Consider the following 22,398-nt stretch of genomic DNA (forward strand, 5'->3'; position numbering starts at 1 on the left):
ACTCGATCCCTACCCGGGATCAATGACCTGAAGGTCCCGGACTTCTATTGGCATCGTTTCTGGAAGACAGGACCGGAGAGAGCGTGGGAGACGGCGGATATGAATTTCCTGAAGAAGATGCTTCAGGATTATGACATGAACTTCAAGGAGTAAGTTTTTCAAACTTCTCTCACTTTCATTTCACTTTCATTTCACTTTCACCTCAATTTCACCTCAATTTTACTAACAGTTTTCACAGGCGTTGGATCGACTTGTCTCAGGGAGTCGATCGAGGGAATGACAGTCTTGCCGGGTCCGGGATCGCAGGGTGCCTGACGGGAAAGGGCATCCCATTTGTGACCACCCACGGGGGGGCCCGTATCTGGCACGGAAGCCCTGTCGTTGCAAGGCCTGCCTCTCGATCGAATTGTTGATATCTCTCATGTATCACATTATCTGTACTCTCCATAGTAGTAGTCTAGTTCTCTCCTTTCCTTCATAACTTCTACATACACTCCACAATACAATACATTGTGCCTTTTCATGATCTCATCTAGTAGACTTTAACACGAATAGAGGACGTCGCGTCGATTACGCCTTGTTTGAGCCACAGGCCACATGCCAGCTTCAGTAATCATCTCAGCTTAGTGGTGATGAAACGGGTGATTGCTAGTTCTCGGTCAAGCGACTCTGGGAGCCGTTTGAAAGGGACTTCCTTGCTGGACTAGGCTCGATTCTCTACACATTCCCCTTCTATATTGTGCTTGTCTCACAAAAGAGAGCACCGGAACTAGACCAGTCTCTTCTTGAGGTTGTAGGCGAGATGCTTTCCATACCAGTTGAAGTAATCATTCTCCGTGATCATTTAGTAAATTCCGGAACATCTCGTATTTGGAAAGGAAGTCTATCACAAGCAACCTCTGTCGGCATTAAAGCTTTCATATCTTGGATATATATTTTGACTTATTTATTCACAAGTAGCTGTTGAATTAATTATCCCCTGTACTCTTTCTCTTCCTTCACAACAACCTAGTCCGCACGTTTGACATCCACGGCTGGGCCGGAATACTCTTTCCGCCCCTTGATGACATACATGATGAGACTAAGAATGAAGACCGCCCCAAAGATTACCACACTCCAGTTGAAATTTTCAGCAGTGACTGGGAGCTCACCTGGCCAGAATGACCAAAACATCGCGAAAACGGAGTAACACAGACCAATGACGTTTATAGCCAACCCCCAGTTCCGGCCCATATCCCACCGACCAACTGGCATGGTATCCGGGTGCCAGATCTTTCGCCAGATCATACAGGTGATTGAGATCACGTAGGTGTACATCAAGGCAGCGGTGTTGAGAGAGATGATGGCGTTGAATGCAGTATCCGAGCCGATGTTGATCAGAGAAAGCAAGCAGCTGAACATGCAAGATAGGGCAATAGCATTGACAGGAATTTTGCGCTTAGGATCAATTTTGGAAATCCATTTAGAACAGGGAAGACCCTTGTCACGAGCAAAAGCCCAAGTTTGGCGAGAAGTGGAGGCATTGAACATAATATTGCTGAAAATGACGGGTAACAAGATGATGGCTGTTAACCCGTTGACTCCTGCGGTATTGGTAGCCTGCTTGAATACGTAGAGGAAGGGGAATCCGGTGACATCGTTAAGAGAATCTTCAACGGACGGAGTGGCGAAGAGGTAGGCAATCAGCAAGATAGCTGCCATAATTCCATTAGAGAAATATCCCCAAGCCATAGCCCGTGGTACGTTCCGGCCAGCGTCCTTAATTTCTTCTGACATATGTGCGCACGCATCGGAACCTAAGTGGTAGTTAGTCTCTTTTCCATAGAATTTTATCTGTGTGAATAACACAAGTGGAACTTACTAAGACAGCCATAGATAGCTGAGATTTGTCCAACCATCACACTCACTCCCATTGTAGGTAACCCTCCCAGATTTTTCCAATCCTTAACGAAAACATCTTCAGCAGATCGATGAGGGGACATAGCCCACAGAACGATCAGGATCACTGCCCAGCAAAGGACGTGGAGAATCATCAAGATGTTACTTAACATCGGCATCAGATCGGCCGCATACACATTAAAAATATATGATACCAGAACCATTGCGAACACAAGTAGAGTCCCTTGCCAGCCTTGAGGATCGTAATCCGGATTGCGAACGCTGATCAATCCCTGGATAATGGTGCCAGTGAGGAAGGACCCAGAAGCTGTTCCGGCTTGCCATGCCAGTACAGACATCCAGCCAGTGACGTAGCTGAGGAACTTTTGGTATCGAGGGGAGCAAAACTCTGATACCCAATGGTATTGGCCTCCATCGGTAGGTGCGATCGAAGCCATTTCCGACAACGACATAATAATGAACCCGAATCCGATAAACGTCCAAATGTATGACCAGAACATGCCTGCTAGGCCTCCATTCTCCAATCCCTGGTAGTCCGAACTGGAAGTAGTTAATTCGTTTGTCCTGTATCCCTGTCGCTTAGAGAAAGGATAGTCCAATAAGCTCACATGATCAGATATTCCCAAGTGGCTTGCAAGACTGATGCGAAGCTCAATGCAGCGAGAGGTCGCATGTTTCTCTGAATTAAAGTCGCAGAATATTAGATATGCATGGGATACATACCCGGACAAGCGGGTAAACGAACCTTGAACTCCTGAACTTTTCCCATACGATGCATTTCATCGTCGTCCAGGGTTGTCCCGCCTTTTTGGGACGCCTCTAGATTCCTATGATCTATACCCATATCCAGCGTCTCCATCGCGGTCGCTTTAATTGAGGTTTCCATGATGCGATGAATGGGCAAAGGAGTGACAGAGATAGAATTAGGTTCTCAAGGATTAAGGGGGCCGTGGGAGTAAAGTATCAAATTTTACCTCGCATGGAGGGCCGGAATACCCGTGGGATAATGGATCCCTTACATTGTAACCCTGTGCCTCGTGCTGCCCTGTGCTGCCCCACCGAGGGGAACTCATTTTGGCTAATAACTATTTAGTTGTCGGCGTGTTTCGATTTAAGATCACTACATAATTTGAACCTCTTAACTATAGGGGCCTAGAGCGGCTTTTGTTTCAGAGAGAGGAATCCTTTTTGGCACTAGACTAGGGTTACATGAGCGAATTCCCTTTTGAGGCTTTACTAAGTGGGGAATATACATTGACTACAATGTATGAAGTAACAATGTTAGTTTAGCAGAATGTCGAAAGTACGAAAGTCCATCAAGACACTAGTTATTATGGGGCTATCCAAGGTCATAATATCATGGAATGATGTTCTCCGGCGACCACATACTCACCTGGGCATTAGCTTGACTTATGCCAAGCCTGTGTTTTTGATTGGGACGGGAGCGGGTAGATAAAGTCTTTTCCACAGATGTCCCGTGCGTATAAAAACATTGTTTTGCGTTCACTCATTCGATACAACATACATAGGTTGTCGCTCACACTGGCACAGGTCGACAAATTTTTTCAAAGTCAACTTGGAGACTATTTTAAGAAGGAATGGGGGGACGCGTCACCTCAATGAGGAAATCAAATCGTGATTGACGCCCTGGACTCCTTTTGGCTTCTAGCGCCCTGCTAGCCTTGATATAGCCCGACAAGGATTATAAGCCTTGCAAACCATGCCACCCGGTTATTTCTCTACCTCCGGTCATGTTTGGTGCTACTGTGTCGCACCGAGTTCTAGTTGATGGGGATTAGTTACCGTAGCCAAATTAAAGTGGTAGCTTGGCACAATTCCTAACCCCCGTCAACTAGGTGCCCGTGGCGCACTAGGAGCCCTCATATGGTCGATTGAATAAATTCGGCGGCAATAAACCCTGCATTAGTAGCGAACAAGGGCTGACTGCTGAAGGTTTTTTTTTTTTTTTTTTTGGTCATTCGGCCCCAACAATTTCCCATTCGACGATCTGTGTTCCTCCCGATGGAATAATTGAAAATGACTTTAACCCTCCCTATCATATTTCAAATGTGAAGATTTCTGATCTCGTTTTTTTTTCCCGTCGATGTTTACACGGCTTCTTGCTTGTCATGTCGGCTACTTCGACCACATGGCCTTCGGGCGTGAGCCCTCCTCTTACGACGGATAATGAGTACAATCATAGCGGACTGGTTGTGGTCATCACCGCGGTCAACTTGTGTCTGGTTTTGCTTTCTCTCGCAGCGCGCACCTTCTCTTACCATCGGAATAGACTACAGCGAGATGATTACGCATTTGGGGCTCTCGTGGTACAGTATTATTCACCCCATTGTAAACTTACAATGCTTGAGCTTCTGGCCTTTGGACTAACAAATTCATAGCTTGCAGCAATTGCCCAAATTATAATTGTGTTTTGCCAGGTCCACTATGGGTGGGGAACTCTGATCGACGGTATCGACACCACAAGCAAAGGACAAATGTTGAAGGTAAGCCGTTGTGATTGAATTCAAAGATTTTGACATATTTAACATTACGAAGATAGTATATGCTGCGGATATCTTCTCCATTGTCGTGCTCGGCCTTTCAAAGATGACAGCCTGCATGTTCTATGAGGGCCTATTCTCTCAGATACAACGTCGGATTTCCTACGCCATGCTTCCGGTAATGGTGGCGTGGACAATACTATCCATCTTTCTGTTGGGAATTCGGTGCTCTTCTAATCCCTGGTTCGATATCAGCGATATTGAGTGCAGTGGATTGGTATGACTTGTCCCTACCGCAGATGAGTATAAGCACTGACAAAACTACAGCGGACCCGCTGGGAAGTCATTACAGCCCTCGACATTTGCACCGAGATTTTACTTCTTGTGTACGCTGCACTTGCAATCCGTCAAGTCAGAATATCGACAAAGAAAAAGATTGTGGTTTTCTGCGCTCTCGAGAGTCGGATTTTGTAAGTTCATTCACTGCACGATTGCTTTAAGAACTCTTTTGTTAACACCATCATAACTGGATAGGCTCATCCCCATCGCGGCAGTTCGTCTGCACTTCATCCTAGTGCAACTCTCCTCCGAAGATCCAACTCTCATCGGGTCCTATGCCACGGTATCAACGGAGACATACATAGGGATAAGTGTCACCTGCCTCTTGACGGCCTTTCTCAAGTCCTTCGTTGCAGTCTACGAAGATGATATTGGGATATCATACACCTATCGGGGGCCGTCAAAGTCTGGTTCTCGATCGATAAATACCGCACCGAAGGATACACTGTCTCACAGGATGTCCCGTAGTATGAGAACAGGGCCAGCAGTAAAAGGCTGGGAGCGAGAAGAGGACCCGATCATGGACTCATCCGAGGGTACTCAAGGGTTACAAATTATGAAAACTGTACAAGTAACCGTGCGAGACGAGTCAATAGAGCTATCGAACCGAATAAGAACTCCAGGTGTCTAATAAACCCTTCTTCTGGCCTATCGGATTGAATCTCGCTGACAGGAAAGTAGAATTTGACCTCGGGAGTCTGGTTGAACCTTGGAAGGCCGAAGATAACCATGGGTATTCTACTCAGCTTATCTCTGAAAGAGGGTCCATCTAGTAATTATTTCTCAATCTCTTGATAGTTAAAGCTTGCGTAATCGTAATTGTGTGCTCCATACACAAGGGAAAGCCAAGTATCAACAGCCGAGTGGATGTTAATGCGGCCCCTATGGCCGTGGATAGACCTTGCGGTTTATTATACCTCCTTTGGATATGACGCTTGCCCAAGATGCAAATGTGATTTCCAGGATCGTGGGATGGCCTGTACTTGGTTGTGTATGTTGTCAACGGCTACACGAAAATATATGCAATGCGGCAAAGGAAGAGCGGGAGATTCCTCTACATTACTGTTCGTCGTAATGTGCCGCATATCCGGGGTTAAAACACGCGTTTTATACCCCTGGAATGACGTATATCCACTCTATATGGCGTCAGCAAAGATTCGCCGGTAGCCGTGCCAAGCGCCCAACACCAGGTCCCCTGGTGTTGGTGCGCCCCAGCAGATACCCATTTTTCACCAGATACCCAATATGTATCTTTTGTATGATTTTCCCATACAAAAGGTACTTAACTAGACACCCCGTAAACATAACATGTATTTTCTCAGCACTCGAACTAGTAAGAGAAGATATAAGAAGATATATAATGTAAAGGAAGTCTATATTATTTAACCAAACCTTGGTAAGGAATATTAAGTATACTAAAATAAAAAAAGTAGTTACCTAACTAGTTATTTCTACTAACTAGTTATATAACCTTCTGACTTCATATAGTGTCATTTTAAAAGTATTATTATTCTTTTATATTAGATACTAAGAATTTCTACTACCATTAAGCTAATTAAGCTAGAACTTTTAATATATATTCGTATACTTTCTATTACTTTAGCTAGTTCGAGTGCTGAGAAAATGCATGTTATGTTTAGGGGGTGTCAAGGTACCTTTTGTATGGGCAAGTAATACAAAAGATACATAAGTTGTAGATTGGGTATCTGGTGAAAAATGGGTATCTGCTGGGGGAACGGTTGTTGGGCGCTTGGCACGGCTAAATGGACCAACCAATACATTCTGAGTACAAATGAATATTCATCAGGTCAGATAAACGTACCAATTACGCCTAATGTAGAGAGATGCGCAACATCACACATAAGTCTTGATATTTTCCATAGGCGTCGTAGATAGTTAAGTCATTGCATCTCCTGATGAGTCCGATGGTCGCACGCTAAGCCTATTTAGGTAGATCGGTTACCGAAATGGGCAATCACCAGAGCCATTCACCTACTCTTCGAAGTTTGAGTCCCATACGGCAAGGCCTAATCGTATAAAAAGGACCTTCAGATACCGCTATGGGGTGCTCCCACCTAGGGCAAGCCACGGCATAATTCCATTCAAGACGACATCGTACGCCAACTTTGGAGCATATAAAATGCTAATGGAGATGGAATGGAGAAAACACTGCGTGGATGGAGGAAGAGAAGGAGAGGAGACAGAGAGCTATCATACATGGAAGTTCTATCACATGCCATAGCAATGCCTCGGGCATCCAACAAATGCACAGCGACTACCGTATACATGGATTCAACGATATATTTCCGGACAACATCAGCCCCGGTGAACGATTGACACTCAGCTAATATATCCTATCCGCTATTTGACATCCACACTTTCATGTAGTGAGAGTCCAAATTTAGTTCATACCTTAGCCCTCTTACGCATCGTTCCTACTGCAGTATTGGCAGTCAGATGACCCAACAGAACTAGCTGGATCGGCCACACTACAACACGGTAGAGCACAAACCGCATTTGCCTGCAAAGCAATCCTTTGACGAGAAAGAAACACTGGTTGATATACACGTGCACCACGTTTATAATGGCCCCGTGGCTCCCTTGGAAAGCGACAACCCTGACTCAGAAACCCAACAAGGCACGCTCTCTCACCCTATCCTCAAAAATGGCCACGAAGTCCTCGTCACTTGGACACTAGACGAAGAATCCGTCATCATTCGCAAACTGGACTTTCTTTTCCTCCCCATATTCTCGGTCGGTCTCCCCGCTATCCTAACTTCTCGTATTTTAATATCCCGCTAAACATTCCCCTCAGCTAATGTTTACATGGATGGCCATTGATCGGACCAATGTCTCGAGTGTGCTGACTTCCACCTTCCTGTCCGACACATCTATGACGCGGGATCAGGCGAACACAGGTGTCTCTCTACTCTGGCTGGGCATTGTCTTGCTCGAGATGCCCTCTCCACTTCTCCCTTTTCCTTTTGGGAATAGCGAATTCGCGTCTTCACCGAACAGATCATCCTCCATAGGGTGGGTCCGCCCTACTGGATTCCGGCTCAAGTAGTCGTCTGGGGCTTGATCGAGGTACTGCAAATGTTTGTCACTAATGCCGGTGGCCAATACATCCTATCGACATGGTATGCACCCAACGAGATTACACAGAGCACTGCAATATTCTTCCTGGGGCCCGCGTTGGCTGGGGCCTTTGCGTCGTTAATTTCGGCCGGGGCTTTGAGGCTACACCTGCAGGGGGGATTAAGTGGATGGCAATGGTGAGTTTTTATTTTCGTGCTTCGTGTTGATGTGATTTCTGTTAACATGAGGGTAAATTGCGTAGGATATTTGTCATATATGGCGTCTCTACGATAAGTATGCACATACCAGCATCCCGTGTTGCCTGCCTAGCTAAGAAGGGATGTCGAGTCCCTTGGTTTACTTGGCTACCTCCTATGTTGTGTCCCTTTCTGTTCTCGTTATACATTGCGAATACAGTTAGAAAATGCTCGGTGATATGACTATGACCGAATGAACATTACACATTACAATGTGCCTTGTTGTTCACTTGTGGTACGTGTGTGTCTCAACCTCAGCGAACAGTGCTAACCCGACTTCGAAATGTTCTTACTGGGAGGAAAAGAGACTTCTCCCTTTTTTCAATTTTCCCCTACAACCCGCTGCCTTGAGAAAGTGGAACCCGCTTACGACAATATTCAATTCTCCCTCTCGACAGTTGGCTGCATACACATGGAAAATATGCCAAGACACCTGTCTCCCACGGGGATGACAATCTTTGGAACGGAGCTGCGGCTGACGTCAGTGTAGCAATAGTCCGATTTAAATGTCATGCAGGGTCAGACAACACCTGTCTCATATAACTACCCTCGAAGCTAATTGCGCCCAAGCGCAATAGAACCAATCTGCTGAAACTCATGCAGCCCCAAATGCATATTGTATTGCTGACAGGTTGAAGTAAGCTCGGTCGCCACTCATTATAAGCTCACTTGATTTGATCAGCGATCACTCCAATTGACCAATCACACCCAACGAACAAATACCTACCAACGGCGCTTGAGTGGGCTCCTGGGGACGATAGGGTTCTCGACTCTGATCAAAAAATGAACTCATAGCGGGCCCGACAGAGCCATGAGTCTTTCGCAATGACACAATGAGTATCTCCATTTTTCTTGTTCAATCGAATCTAATTGAACGAAAGAAAAAGAGCGGGGGTCACATAATGACATTGCAAGGGATGGGCGCTAATGACAACGCTTGTACGGAGTACAGCGCCAACCTGATGAATCGACAGCCCCCCCTTGATGAAGAGAAATAGGACGATTGACAAATTGACTGAGATCAGACCAGTCTTTCTGCAAGGCTGGTTCCTTAGATTGCCGTTCACCTGCATACATATTCGTGGTTTTGGACGATATTCAGTCTCACAACGAGGCGATCATTGTAGATCAGGGGCCTAGCGATCCGCGATAGTGGGCCAGATTGATTTTGATCGCCAATCAAGGCACTACAGCCGCAAGAATGTACTACGAATATTTGGTTAGTAGTTAGGATATGTCGTAATGTATGTAGGAGCCGGGTCTGAATATCGCAATTGTCTTATTTAAAGCGAGCACGCGCTGCCACTCGTTACTCCACTTGAATAGGTCGCTTTTCCTTTGATATCCCCTAACCATGTTGCTCTCTCGCCACGGTCTTCTGGTCCCTTCAGTTATTTCGCTTCTTCTGGCAGGAAACGCAGTCGCTGATGACGCAAGAACAAAAGCACGCGACGCGCTCCAGACTCTTCAGGGCTGGTATAACCCCAACAGTGGGATTTGGGACACCTGTGGTTGGTGGGATGGTGCGAGCTGCATGAATACAGTCGCAGATTTAGCTGCTCTTGACCCCTCGGTGATGGAGACGGCCACATATGTCTTCAACAACACATTTCATGTGGGGCCAGTGTCCAATCCCAACCCCGGACCGGAGCATAAAACTGTTTATACTCGCGACAATCAACCATCAACTTCCGTCAATGCTAGCCAGTGGCTCGATCAGGCTTATGACGATGATGCATGGTGGGCCCTTGCCTGGATTGCCGCCTACGATGTCACAAAACAGGCAACATATCTGGAACTGGCCGAGGGAATCTTTGAGAGCTTGGTATGTATAGTCTCGGGTCTATAGTTATTCTGACGTGTAATAATCCTTTTCAGGCCAACGCATGGGGCACTAACTGTGGAGGTGGTGGTCTTCCTTGGAACCCGACCAGCACTTACGTCAATGCAATTACAAACGAGTTATTTCTCTCCGTCGCAGCACACCTTGCAAACCGAGTCCCTGATAGAAAACAATATTATGTCCGCTGGGCTCAGAAGGAGTGGGACTGGTTCACGGCCCAGGCCTTCATCGGTGCAAACGGAACCATCAATGATGGTCTTCTAGACAATTGCCAGTCCAACGGAGATACTGTGTAAGCATTTCGTTTTCCGATTATCTTTCTTTTGGCTCACCTTCGGCAGATGGTCATATAATCAAGGGGTTGTCCTTGGCGGACTAGTTGAATTAAACAGAGCGGCACCCAATGATAAATACCTACCTGCAGCCAACAAGATTGCAAATGCAGCTATTGCGACATTGGCCGACTCGAATAATGTTATCCATGAATTCTGTGAGCCGCAATGCCTTCCAGATCGCACACAATTTAAGGGAATTTTCATTCGCAATCTGCAGATGTTGCAGAAAGCATCCCCTAACGATATTTACCAGAAGGTGATAAGCAGCTGTGCGACCAGCATCTGGGATAATGATCGGAATGAAAAGGGACAGCTCGGCGTCAACTGGGCTGGTCCTATCCAGGCAGTGGTGGATGCGTCGACACATAGCTCGGCCCTCGATGCATTGGTCGCGGCAGTTGCTGTATTGGGTGCCTAATGATGAAATCCAGAGCCATTTCATATTCTTTAGGCTATTAATGTTCACAGGTTTCAACAGATTTCATGTATATATTCATATCTTCGTGCTGTATATATATTAATTATCAGCGCAACATTTATTGTTCAATCTCCTTCTCGCTTTCTAGTATGTGTGTGCTCGCTTGGTCCAGAGAGCCTGTGGGGGCAGCCTGGGGTATTTTATAGCTGGACCGGATAACCGATGTGGGAACTAATTCCAACTTTCCCAGAGTTGCACTGTCTTTATTCTGTGCCCACACAGTAAATGCTATATATATGATTATCGCCCTCGTGGTTAAGAATACCCTCTGAGATGCAGAAAGCTGTTTGGGGGCCGAGATTAAATTAAAAAAAATTAGAGTTGGTAGATTCCCGGTTGGAGCCGTGGAACCATTGGCTGAACCAAACATTGGAAGGAACACATACTGTATTTTCCAGATTGATATCCGTTGACAAATAGTTGACATATGTAGTTGTTGCCTCGAGTATTATCCTTTGTTTTATTCTGAATGGAGTTGTTAAACACCACGCTCATTGGATGCCCAGCCAGAAGGATGCAGGAAAGAATCCGACGACTGCGTACGATAAACCATCTGTGTGATTGGGTTTGACAAGTTCCATTTCGAGCTTGGTGGACTGGGATAATAGTATCCTTCCTGCTCGGCATCATGCCTCCCTCATTGAGAGAGCCACGGGCGAGATCCTGATGCTGCTCTCCTCCAAGGTTCCCGGCAACTTCCATAAAACCTCGGATTGCGCGTGACCCGAAATTCCATAGTTCAAAATTCCTCTTGGGAGCTTGATTGCGTCAGTACCTGGAGCCTCCTCATCTTGGCCCATGTGATCAATAAGAAGCGAGATCACATACATGCCTACTTGCGACAAGACTGGTGACAGCGACATGTTGCGGACTACCGAGGTGTTGGCACTCGATCCGACCCATGAGCCAAGGAACGTGTTACTCAATCACGCGGAATTTCAGAATCCTACGCCACCAGATACATTCAACCAGGCATTGGATTCTTGGCTATAGCATAAAAATGACCACGGTATAATAGAGACCCTGTGTGATATCCGCAGTCCACTACTTGGTGTATCCGGCTGCCGTGGATTCTGTATTGCGCTTCCTATGCCGGGTGTCCAAGCTGACTTGTCGTACGAGGCCAGAATCCCAGGAAGCGAATCAATAAACTTCCATTCCAGGTTGGACAAATCGGAAATGTCCAACTTTGGAGGGTTGTATCCGACAGTTCCCTGCAGTTTCACATTAGGTGTTCCCGGGGTGTGGAAATCTTCCCAATTGAAGCTAATGGCTTTCAGGGTTGTCGCTGGAGTAGATATGACCTCGATCTCTGTTGTGGCATTCACATTACCTATCGGTCGAAGCTGCTTGTTTATCAAATCAGCGGTGCGGATAAGATATCCGGCCTTGACATCTACTAGGCCTTTTGATGGCGATGAGTAATTTCCAATCGGACTTGATACCGGCAACTCCACCACTCAGTAGATGTATGCCTCGTTCCGCTAGAGTAGGTATACCTCAAGATCTGCTACCCGGATGATACGTCGGGCTGGTGTAACATGCCACTGTACAACCCAAATGAACCCGCGTTGTTGTCTTCTGATGCCCTCTCCTTCGAGGACAGTTGGCTTTCCAAGATGGCTAGGCAGAGCAGACTCATGTGTTTCTCCGGCCCCTCCGTAGATAATTAATACATGTGCTGACCCTGGCCCGCCCCGCCCATGTTGTTATCTCCGCGGAGGAGTAGATCAGGTCGATGCCGCCAACATCGTAATCTGTGACGTGGAATTTGGAATCAGCGTGGGGTGACTTCCTAGCTGAGCGATTTTCATATCTCCAATACTTGTCAACAGTGCGAGGGTGTATTGGGTGTTGTGAGTGGAAGTGAAGCTGGCATGTCTGACAACATGAAAATTTGTGCGCGTCCTATTCCCAAGGAGAGCAGTAACAGCTATCGAGGATGGTGCGCCGTACGTACCATTTACTCCAAGATGAGCAGTTGCGGTGAGATAAGCGGGGGAATCTTTAAGGAAGTTAGCTTTAAGTTTCTGTTCACTGTATTTCTCACGCCAGATGGCCCTTTTTTTCTGTGATGGCTGCGCCATAGCCGATGGGAACTTCGCCGCAAGCCCTGGAGGCAATCAAGCGTGACTAACAACTTAAATAGAAAACCCGAAAGGTCCACGGGTAACATATTATCTGGTTTTGTAGGTTGAAATTTGCCTACTTTGATCTCATTGAAGGAAGATCTCCTCAATTACCCGACGCATCGTCAAAACTACAACCCAACGAGACTTTCTTTCCACAAAGTGATAAAACCACACAACTTCAAATACAAAACTTTCACCCTCAATATTCCTGACGTTAACCGAAGATCAGGCTAAACCACTCCGGTCGGTTACCCCAGGTTTTACCAGGCAAATTACATCAGGGTGATATCACCTCGCCATCTCTACTTATTCCCTTATTTCAACTTCCTCGAGATCAACTTTCTCTTCGCCCTCTCCCAGGAGCACTAAATGCCAAACCACTGAACACATAATGGCCGGACATATCAAGCCGCTAATCCTACACGCCCACGCCACGGGCCCGAACCCAGTCAAGATCGCCATTGCGCTCGAGGCGCTTCACATCCCATACACGGCGAAGCAGTGGGAGTTCGGCGACGACCCCCAGAAGGGTGTTAAGGGTGCAGAGTTCCTCAAAATCAATGAGAACGGGCGCCTTCCCGCCATCGAAGATCCAAACACCGGTGTTGTCTCGTGGGAATCCGGAGCTTGCATGAACTACATCCGTCGTGTGTATGACAGTGGTAATACTATCGGTCCGTCGGGCGACTCGGCGCAAGATTTGATAGATTTCGAAAAGTGGGAGTATTTCTTGTTGTCGACGCTTGGTCCCATGACCGGACAGGCAAATTGGTTCAGGTTCGGTGTGAATTGGGAAGAAATTCCAGGATGATACTGACTCTGTATTTTTTCAGACACTTCCACCCCCAGAAGAATGAGGATGCGCTCCAGCGATACACTACGCAGACCTATCGCTGCTATGATGTCCTCGAGGGACAGTTGAAGAAGACAGGTGGTGAGAGCATTTTGCCTAGTCGCATCACTGCCGTTGATTACCATTTCGAGCCTTGGGTGCGTTTGTATTCCTTTGCTGGCCTCTCGCTTGAGAACTATCCTATGATCAAAAAGTGGCTGGGGCTCATGGCTACACGAGAGGAAGTCCAGGAAGCATACATCAGGATTCAAAGTAAAAAGTAAAAGTGCACCATGAGGATTGAGACCATACTAAAGAAATACTTGGATGAGAACCAGAAATTGTTATCCATATGGAGATCAGGGCGAATCAAAAATCACAGTGTACAATGCAATTCCTTGGAGAATAGAATATATATCACGCTATAATCCATTCTTTCACTCGTACTTTCACATAGTCACGAACAAATCCAAAATATCAAATTCTGATATTCCGAGACATGCCTATCTTTGCTTTCCCGTCACTAAAACCTTCGGGACATTGATGAGATAAAGCAGATATGCCTTTCCATTATGCGACTTGCTTGGCATCCTCCCTCCACGCACGTTGACCTGCATAGCCTGGTGCACAAGCTTAGGCTCAGGCATCTCCTTGTCACGCTGAGACCTCCACTTCACAAAATCGTCCTCTGACGAGTCATTCTTGATGTGCTTGTTTTTCTTCTCCTGCTCGTCGACGGTAACATACGGCAATGGGTCCCGTGCCGTGTACTCATTGGAAGGAGGATAATCATGACCCGTGTATAATCTCGTTTCTGGCGGGAAAGCAAGGAGGCGTTTCATCGAGCGGAAAAGTTCCCGAGAATCGCCACCTGGGAAGTCACATCTGCCACTGCCAACATCTGGATTGAACATACTGTCTCCCGTGAAAATGTTGTGCCCTATTTTGTAGCCTCCATGGTCCGGTGTATGCCCAGGCAGGTGGAGGGCGATGCTGGTCACGTCACCAATGTTGAATACTTCGTCGGGCTGGAAGAGATGGTCGAAGGCAATGTCAATTTCTTGTCTCGGGATTTGATATTTCTGTGCGAAGTGACTTTGGACGACCCTGACGTTCTCGCCGATGCAGATCTGTGCGTGAGGTTGTCCGCGGGACCAGAGAGTTTGTTGGATATAGTAGGCCGCTGAGAGGTGGTCTCCGTGGGCATGTGTCTCCAACAACATGGTGACTGTGTATCCGTTCTTGAAAACACATTCGATTAGTTCATCCGCAGATTCGGAGGTGATGAGGAAGCTTCCGGGATCATAATCCAGGACTGGGTCGATTATGGCCGCCTCTTTTCTTTCAGGACAAGCTACCACATACTGCCAAGAACAAGTCTTGGGCTCGAAGAAGGGGTGTACTCTTGGTTCCATATTGTTGGCCATGGCAAATATCAATTGAAGGAATCGCTCTCTAGGTAGAAAGGAGATTTTAAGTTAGGTCTCTTACAGTGTGCTCAGCTTGGCTGGGTGAAATTACGTATTTATAGATCATCAGTGCCACCGAGCATAAGAATCGGTACACAGGCACACAACACAAACCTCAAAAAGATTTACCTTGTTGTGGATATATTGGGTTGGTTACGGATAGGAATTATGCGAAGATCATCAAATTGAGTAGATTAATATAGTAAGGACAGTGGGAATAAGAGCTTGGTGCCCTTTAAGCTATCTACCAGATGAATTACCGGCTATGAAAATAGACCAGCAAATAGTTGTGGTTACCAAGGTGCTGCAACATCATCTGTAAACATTGAAATGATGTCTTCAACTTTCTTTCTAGCCTATTGAAATGTCTTCCTTAAATCTGTCTGTTTAGTGCTAGCCATCGACCCATTGTTTTGTCAAGCAACTGCCTTTGCAGTTGCTGACTTTTCACACATACAAAGACATCCCAGGTAAGAGAGGATTGTCCACAGGTATGGATTGGAAATTTCTTCTTGGCGGGGATTGTGATTGATTAGAAAGCAAGCGTCATTTGCTCTCCGATAGAACCGTCGCTGACAGACCATTGATCAATTTCGCTCTGGTCACTTGGCACGTCCCATCGAGCGGTTTCAAGATCAAGGGTGTGAGCGGTTTGGTTGAATCGACACTGCCAGCTCTTTACGGCCTTGCATCCAGGCTTCTGGCATAGGTGCCCCATGTAGCATTTGATTGATCGACAAGCCCCGGCCCGAGTACAGGGGTGTTGGAGGAGCATGTATCGCAAAACATCAATGATCACATTAGAGACATCACTGTGGTCGTAAGTGCAGCTCATGTCACCGCATTCTCCCGACAGATGGTAGCTATTGCAGACTTTGTGTTCCTTGGCCCGAGCGTGGTATTCATCAAACGCTTCGGGCGACGGGTGTGGATAGTATGGGTCGATGCGGTCCCCATCTTTATTGACTGGAATGAATTCTTCCGTCTTGATGTTTGGCAAAGGAAGCTTGGACCTGAGGAAATCCTCAGAGCGACCGACAACTGTAGGGGAAGACCACAACTGTTTAGGTGAATCACTTGCACTTGAGTGTTTAGGCGACGGTTGATGATTCAAGGACTGGTTCGGCATAACATGTTGTTTATTGCAGCTGTTGCCAAACTTGCAGATACCCTAGGTCGATGTGAGTGAACAACTTCTTCGCAATATCATCGTCTGCTTGGGAATAAATACCTTCTGGAAATGCTTGCAGATTGGTTTGGTGGTATTTGCACCATTGGTACCGTTTGAACCGTTAGAAACGCTGTGTGTACCGTTTCCACCGTTGAACTTCCCCACAATTGCAGATGCTGCCGGGCCTGTGGGTGGCTTGCTGTTAAGTAGAGGAGTGGACATGAATACTGAAGGCAACTCTCTGATAGGGAGATCCAAGGCCTCAAATTCACGATGGAAACCGGCAGCTTTGATGAGGGTGATACGGTCACTTCTGCCTCTATAGGGCGTCAGAAGGGAGCCGTATCCAGTGTCGTGGCAGCCGGCAAAATATATATGGCGGCACTGGTGGAGATCCACGAAGAGACGGAACATTTCTTGATTTCGCAACATATATCAGTACAGTAACAGGACTCTTCGTGTCAAATTTTCATTACCTCTGATCTTGAAATCACTGCCTTCCTTCTTCTCTGCAGCATCGACATAATCAAAAAGTTCCTGAGCGCGGGTAAATGATGAAGTAAATGGCGACATGGATCGAGCCTCGTGGCCCATAAGTCCAGCTCGAGCTAGCGCCTTCGACAAACCGAGAACGTTTGCATAGACACGAACCATGATCCGACACTGTTCAGCCTGCATTCCCATTGTCGAATGCATAAGCTCTTTAACAGAGTCGCTCAGTTCGCGGGCTGCATTAATGCCACCTTCGCTACCATGCTTGAGGAAATGCTCTTTGAACTGAACGGCTGCGTTAGTCAACTGAGTGGATACCGAGGGAAGTAAGACAGTCTCACCAGATATCCATCTCCGTCTACTAGTACAAGGACAAAGGGGTTACGGTCCTGGTTGAATGTCAGTTCTCTCTCTCTTCTCTCTCTCTCTCTCTCTTTTTTTTTTTTTTTTTGCTCTCGGGCTTTCTCTAAGTTTGTCAACTCGTACCTGGCCTCTGGCCTGTCTTTTGTATTTCTCTCGGCCTTCTTTAACCTCTTCGTAGTCGCTCTTGAGCGAAGTGTAGTCGTCTAGTAGACTCTTAAACTGGCCGAGCAAGTCCTGCAGATTGTCATGTTGTTTCTGTTGCTCTCGTGATAAGGACGCTAGATGCCCATTCAAGGAATCTATATCAGAATCCCTCAGCATCTTGTTGGAGGTACCGGGACGGCATGTGCCAGTCCCATAAACCAAGTTGATTCAAAGCAAACTGCCAGCATTCGATTGGGAATTGAGAAGAAGAAATTTGGTTTTCCAAGCTGTGAGGTGAGATGAAGAGCTATGGTGGGGAAAATGTCTGTTTGGCTTGTTGGGCGGTCAATGGCCGTTAGGCATCAGGTGACCCCTCACGGACAATGCGAAACACTAGCTGTGTCACGTGCTACATTCCCCGTAAAAATGCCAAAGGGGGATTAGCGTCAACGTGACCCGTTTGCTCACTAAGTGGTCTCACTCCTATTGGACACATCCATAGAACTCACAATTTCCATTCCTATTTTGAGTTGTTCCTAGTTTGAGACCATGGCTGAAGTTTCAAATGTTTGGCAGAGACACTGTTTTACTACCAAAAAGTGGATACGTTATCACATACGATATGATATGTATGAGCACAGGCACGTGAGCAGCTACTTCATATCGTCTCTGCCATGGAACCTTACATCTTTGAAGCTTAGAGTCCCTAGTGGTTGATTAACTGTTTAATTCGCTTGTTGCAAACAACCCCCAACGAGTTATCATGTCTAAGATGCAAACAGGACATATTGATTTGAACCAATCTTCGATTCCAGATTTTACGCCTTGGGAACATTTGATTTTGGTCGTACAATACAAATCGTTTAGGCGACCTAATCAAACGGTTCCAAACCACTTCTCCGTCCTTGCGGGTGGGCCGGTTGGACATACGTGAAGAAAAAGACGTAATCTGCACGAACTCCCATATTGGCTAACTCCGCTGTAATGGTTTCAGGTGACTGCAATAGATCAACCCTACAGGCTCGACATTATCGGACCATGAACCATGCGGCGGTCTTCTTGACAGAGCGTAGGTCTTCTGTTCCCGACGAGAGGTTTCAACAAAGGACTTTCAGCAGATGATTGTCGGAAATGCCATTGGCTCCCGTGAAAATGGCCGTGAGGCCCTTCTTGTCTCTAGAAATGCCCAAGAGGGCATGGTAGATATATTTGGGTTGAATGTGTAATATGCTGGTTTGTTGCATGTTTGGGCGAAGACTGTACATTTCATGATGCAAGTTGGCAGTTGTACTAGGTATACTTGCTATCATTACTTGTGTTGCGTGATTGCTAGTCAACTTTGCTTTGGCATTCAATATTGTTCCTTTGAATTTTGTTTCCGATCTCCATATTCACAGGGACACCCTTTACGCACTAGCAGAATCCTCTGTAGAACGAAAGTCAGCATACATCTGAGCATGTCCATGACCCCTTGCCGCGATATCCCATGCTTCTTGGACTTCATTCGGCGGGCGGTAATCCGAGGAGCGCCTCCATGTTGCTGTGCCCGAAGTTGCATCGTATTTGAAATAATGCTGACTTCCCGACGAATTGGATATGCTAATATCAAGATTCATGGAATTAAGCCGAGGCATGTATTGTGCAGCGCGTCCAGCAGCGAGATATAACTCATCCAGCTGTTTGCTCGACGGTCTACCGGACGAAAGGTGTTGTTCGCCTCTGGGTGGGTTAAAAGGGCCAAACCGTGAAGCTTTATAGCACTTTCACGCAAAGGTTTGGAGGCGACCATAACGCATATTACGTGCACGTTTGTAGCTTATGTCAATTTTGATAAGATTTGGCCAGGATGGAGTGGTGTCGTTGGCATTGGCGGGCCAGAATAATTCAGGATCGATCATGATTTGTGACAATTCAACAGTTTTTAACTGCTGAGTCAATCGGTGTAAAGCAAGGCATAGGTGTGGATTTGCTGGTGGGGGGAAGTTCATGCCGTAGCGTTGGCTTGCCTCATACTTCAGTCGTAGATGCCGCAGGGACGAAGGCCAAGTAGCACTATGGGAATCTATTTACACTGTCAGAACCTGTTCATAATTTGAAAGAATTGAACAGAGAAGGTTGGTATAACTTACCATCAAGATTATCAGATGCTGCGGCACCTCTTCTCCCACTGTCGCGGAGCTCAGCATTGATAGTATCCAGTCGTGGAAGACGAGCCACCATCTCAGATACAGATCCTGTTAAAATATTGCGGTATTGGCCATAGCCCAATATGTCCAATGAGGTAACACACTCGACGTTGGGTAGTGTTATCTCCGTCAGCTGCAGATAAGAACGTTCGTATCTCCGGTGTAGCAGCTCCTGCCTTGGGTAAGCGTAGTGTTCTTCTAGACGGGTACATTGTGCATCAAAGCTTGTCTCCGCATCCCAATCACTAGGAGACTCAGCGCAAATCTCCAGTGAGAGCTGGTGGCGATGGACATCAGGCCATGAGCTCAAAATTTCAAAGAGAGATGTTATGGCCTGTGTGAAGACCTTGCTGTTGCCATCGCGGTCATTTCGGTTTTCATAGTGGCCCCGGGCGGCAACACTATATTCTGGGAGAATAACCTTGAAATAGAGACGCCTCATATGAAAACACCGACTGGCGGAATGGGAGGAAAGAACAATCTGACGGAAGTCCTCAAGGTCTGCCGAATCGATAAGCAGACTGGCGAAGAGGAATTGCTCAACGGCGACCTGCCATTGCCGGCAGACACAGGCATATGGTGCGAGGTTAACATCCACGTAGTCGAATATGTTCCGAAGAATTTCAAGCGGCAATGTTTCAGCCATGGTGAACGAAGTGGAGGTCGATCAACAGAGCCAAGACAAGTTGTAAATGAGGCCTGGGACTAGGCGATGGGTAGTGGGAACAAACCGATTCGGGGATGGAAGATGTTGAGGTGACAACCTCACAGGATATGACCTCCTTAGCATCTGCCCCATCCACGCACCCTGTTCGCGCGTCATCGATCTTGAAATATATTATAATAAAAATATAAACAAGATATAATTTATTATACTATTATATATGAATAAATATAAGATATATTATAAGATTTTGGTGCGAGCTATGTGATGGAAGATGATGATGATCTATTCAACCTTGGAACTGCCTGAGGCTGAGCTAAAAGAGGGCCGGTCACCTGACCAAGCCACCTGACTACATTAGGATTAGGTGAGGTGATATGCTTCATACGGAAAATCACATGATTATTATATAAGCAAAGTGGTCCTTACTAGGTATCAACAGGAATCCGGTCATGGACAGGACATGTGAATGAAAGGGTGAAAGATTGTGTGTGGAGCGGCTACGGAGTACATAGGCCTCGGTTTCACACATCTACCGTTACCACCTCACCGCCTTTTTATCACCGCCTTTTTGAAGCAAATCAATTTGTACAATATAATTCAATTCAGATTCAATTCAGATTCAACTCATATTCAATTTAGATTCAATTTAGATTCAACTTACTTTAGAAGTCCCTACACGCATTTTAGAAGGCATAGGTATTCAATTAGTTTTTGTAAAGTAATTGTGGATCTAGATTACTGCTGGCAATATGAACCAATGAGAGAGTTACTTAGTCGCCTGTACACATAGGCGAAGATCATTGGCCACCCCCACGTTTATAAGTCCGACTCCCGCTGTTTCCCCAGATTTAGATTAATTCCATGCTAGCTATTACAACCTTCGTAATGAGATACATACTCTTTTCTTTGAGCACCCTAGTGTTCTATACCATATTCTATTTTGCCTCCATCAATGGCCTCGATGCACTAGCCCGCAAATCCATTGAATCCGGCAAACTTCCAACCATTGATATTGATGCACCTTTGCGCACAGTATACACGGGAATCGATGCAGTCGACCATGTGCTGGCTCTTTTGACCACATTTTTCTACCCAGCACTCGATGGCAACAATCCTGGTCTGCTGCTTCATGGTGTTGGGTTTAGTGGTACATTCGGCGCAACCTGGACTCTGATCGTCTTGGAATCCTGGAGAAAGGGCAATGCTGGCACATTAGCCGCTTAGTACGTTACACCCACAGACTAGCATCTTGATGTTAAAGTAAAACTCATTAATCAATTTAGCCCGACTATATTTGGCCTCATCGCTCAAGTATTCACCTTTGCCTTTGGGATCCCATTGACATGTGGTCTTCAGCTCGGCAGCTCGATCACTGCGTGTCGCCCTCATGCGGATAATATCCGCATCCCGCGAGCAGTTCTCGCGACTCTGCCGTTGATCTATGTTGTCGGGTACATGATGCCGACCGTGGCAATGACGTTACCCGCTCCCTCTGTTATTTCTGTGGACTTAAAGCAGATCGCCATTGCCATCTGGCACCCCTGGCCGGCATACGTATCAATTATGACAACGGTCGCCTACTTTACTCTGTCTCCTTTCTACTTAAACAACCACCGGGCATCCATGTCTAGCTTGCGCTGGGTCTACGCATTTGCATTTGCCAATGCGTCTCTGTCACACATTGTGTCATGGGTCATCTCTCTAGCGACTGTCATGGTGCCGGTTCTGTTTGAAGATCGCTTCCTAGACTCCCTTCACCCGGCCAATGTTTTCTTGGTACCTCTTCCTTGGTCTGGGCTGACTGTTGATAATGTTGGCGACGGTGTCCATGCTTTCCTCCAATGGGACTATGCCATTGGTTCTGCGGGCGTTTTGATTTGGGCTACCTCATTGTACACTGTCGCTCACAAGCACCTGCTGAACACTGTCTCTTGGCCTAGTCTACTAGCCAAGATTGCTCTGTTGACGGTTTTTGCTGGCCCCGCAGGCGCTGCGGTGGAGTTGATCTGGGAGAGAGATGAACTCGTGTTTACCAAGACTGATGGTAGCAAAGAGCAGGTTTCGAAAACCAAGAAGTCTACCTGATGGGATATTACTTGGGGAATGATGAAATTCATCTTTTGGGCTATCAATGCTGATGAAATATTTGTGCATTCATAAACTGATCTTGTATATCTACAATGGGTTCGTACCATTCCACATGCAAAATCAT

General features: G+C 46.5%; 10 protein-coding genes across 10 annotated transcripts; 5 read left to right on the plus strand and 5 right to left on the minus strand.

Moving 5' to 3' along the window:
• Positions 1-99: 99 nt before the first annotated feature.
• On the plus strand, positions 100-413 carry N7516_007020 (uncharacterized protein; the record flags this gene model as incomplete). The annotated part of the gene is made up of 2 exons (XM_057219740.1): positions 100-149; positions 239-413. The coding sequence occupies 2 exons, from the start codon at positions 100-102 to the stop codon at positions 411-413; spliced, it is 225 nt and encodes a 74-aa protein (XP_057073831.1).
• Positions 414-1,008: 595 nt separating this feature from the next.
• Positions 1,009-2,785, minus strand: N7516_007021 (uncharacterized protein; the record flags this gene model as incomplete). The annotated part of the gene is made up of 4 exons (XM_057219741.1): positions 1,009-1,796; positions 1,862-2,439; positions 2,508-2,578; positions 2,645-2,785. 4 exons carry the CDS (start codon positions 2,783-2,785, stop codon positions 1,009-1,011), a joined length of 1,578 nt encoding a protein of 525 aa, XP_057073832.1.
• Positions 2,786-4,028: 1,243 nt separating this feature from the next.
• Positions 4,029-5,370, plus strand: N7516_007022 (uncharacterized protein; the record flags this gene model as incomplete). The annotated part of the gene is made up of 5 exons (XM_057219742.1): positions 4,029-4,226; positions 4,299-4,403; positions 4,456-4,677; positions 4,728-4,870; positions 4,935-5,370. 5 exons carry the CDS (start codon positions 4,029-4,031, stop codon positions 5,368-5,370), a joined length of 1,104 nt encoding a protein of 367 aa, XP_057073833.1.
• Positions 5,371-9,428: 4,058 nt separating this feature from the next.
• Positions 9,429-10,670, plus strand: N7516_007023 (putative glycosyl hydrolase; the record flags this gene model as incomplete). Its single annotated transcript, XM_057219743.1, has 3 exons — positions 9,429-9,899; positions 9,953-10,209; positions 10,259-10,670. The coding sequence occupies 3 exons, from the start codon at positions 9,429-9,431 to the stop codon at positions 10,668-10,670; spliced, it is 1,140 nt and encodes a 379-aa protein (XP_057073834.1).
• A 686-nt stretch (positions 10,671-11,356) lies between these two features.
• Positions 11,357-11,593, minus strand: N7516_007024 (uncharacterized protein; the record flags this gene model as incomplete). The annotated part of the gene is made up of 1 exon (XM_057219744.1): positions 11,357-11,593. The coding sequence occupies one exon, from the start codon at positions 11,591-11,593 to the stop codon at positions 11,357-11,359; it is 237 nt and encodes a 78-aa protein (XP_057073835.1).
• Positions 11,594-13,253: 1,660 nt separating this feature from the next.
• On the plus strand, positions 13,254-13,978 carry N7516_007025 (glutathione S-transferase family protein; the record flags this gene model as incomplete). The annotated part of the gene is made up of 2 exons (XM_057219745.1): positions 13,254-13,639; positions 13,696-13,978. 2 exons carry the CDS (start codon positions 13,254-13,256, stop codon positions 13,976-13,978), a joined length of 669 nt encoding a protein of 222 aa, XP_057073836.1.
• A 219-nt stretch (positions 13,979-14,197) lies between these two features.
• Positions 14,198-15,121, minus strand: N7516_007026 (MBL fold metallo-hydrolase; the record flags this gene model as incomplete). Its single annotated transcript, XM_057219746.1, has 1 exon — positions 14,198-15,121. One exon carries the CDS (start codon positions 15,119-15,121, stop codon positions 14,198-14,200), a length of 924 nt encoding a protein of 307 aa, XP_057073837.1.
• A 574-nt stretch (positions 15,122-15,695) lies between these two features.
• On the minus strand, positions 15,696-17,510 carry N7516_007027 (zinc finger CCCH domain-containing protein; the record flags this gene model as incomplete). Its single annotated transcript, XM_057219747.1, has 5 exons — positions 15,696-16,334; positions 16,395-16,750; positions 16,811-17,111; positions 17,168-17,215; positions 17,313-17,510. 5 exons carry the CDS (start codon positions 17,508-17,510, stop codon positions 15,696-15,698), a joined length of 1,542 nt encoding a protein of 513 aa, XP_057073838.1.
• Positions 17,511-18,739: 1,229 nt separating this feature from the next.
• On the minus strand, positions 18,740-20,165 carry N7516_007028 (uncharacterized protein; the record flags this gene model as incomplete). Its single annotated transcript, XM_057219748.1, has 3 exons — positions 18,740-19,052; positions 19,101-19,395; positions 19,463-20,165. 3 exons carry the CDS (start codon positions 20,163-20,165, stop codon positions 18,740-18,742), a joined length of 1,311 nt encoding a protein of 436 aa, XP_057073839.1.
• A 906-nt stretch (positions 20,166-21,071) lies between these two features.
• N7516_007029 (uncharacterized protein) lies at positions 21,072-22,271 on the plus strand (the record flags this gene model as incomplete). Its single annotated transcript, XM_057219749.1, has 2 exons — positions 21,072-21,409; positions 21,470-22,271. 2 exons carry the CDS (start codon positions 21,072-21,074, stop codon positions 22,269-22,271), a joined length of 1,140 nt encoding a protein of 379 aa, XP_057073840.1.
• Between the last annotated feature and the right edge of the window lie 127 nt (positions 22,272-22,398).

The sequence above is a fragment of the Penicillium verrucosum genome, assembly GCF_028828655.1.
Source record: "Penicillium verrucosum strain IBT 35672 chromosome Unknown utg000002l_segment0_segment0, whole genome shotgun sequence".
Classification (NCBI taxonomy): Eukaryota; Fungi; Ascomycota; class Eurotiomycetes; order Eurotiales; family Aspergillaceae; genus Penicillium; species Penicillium verrucosum.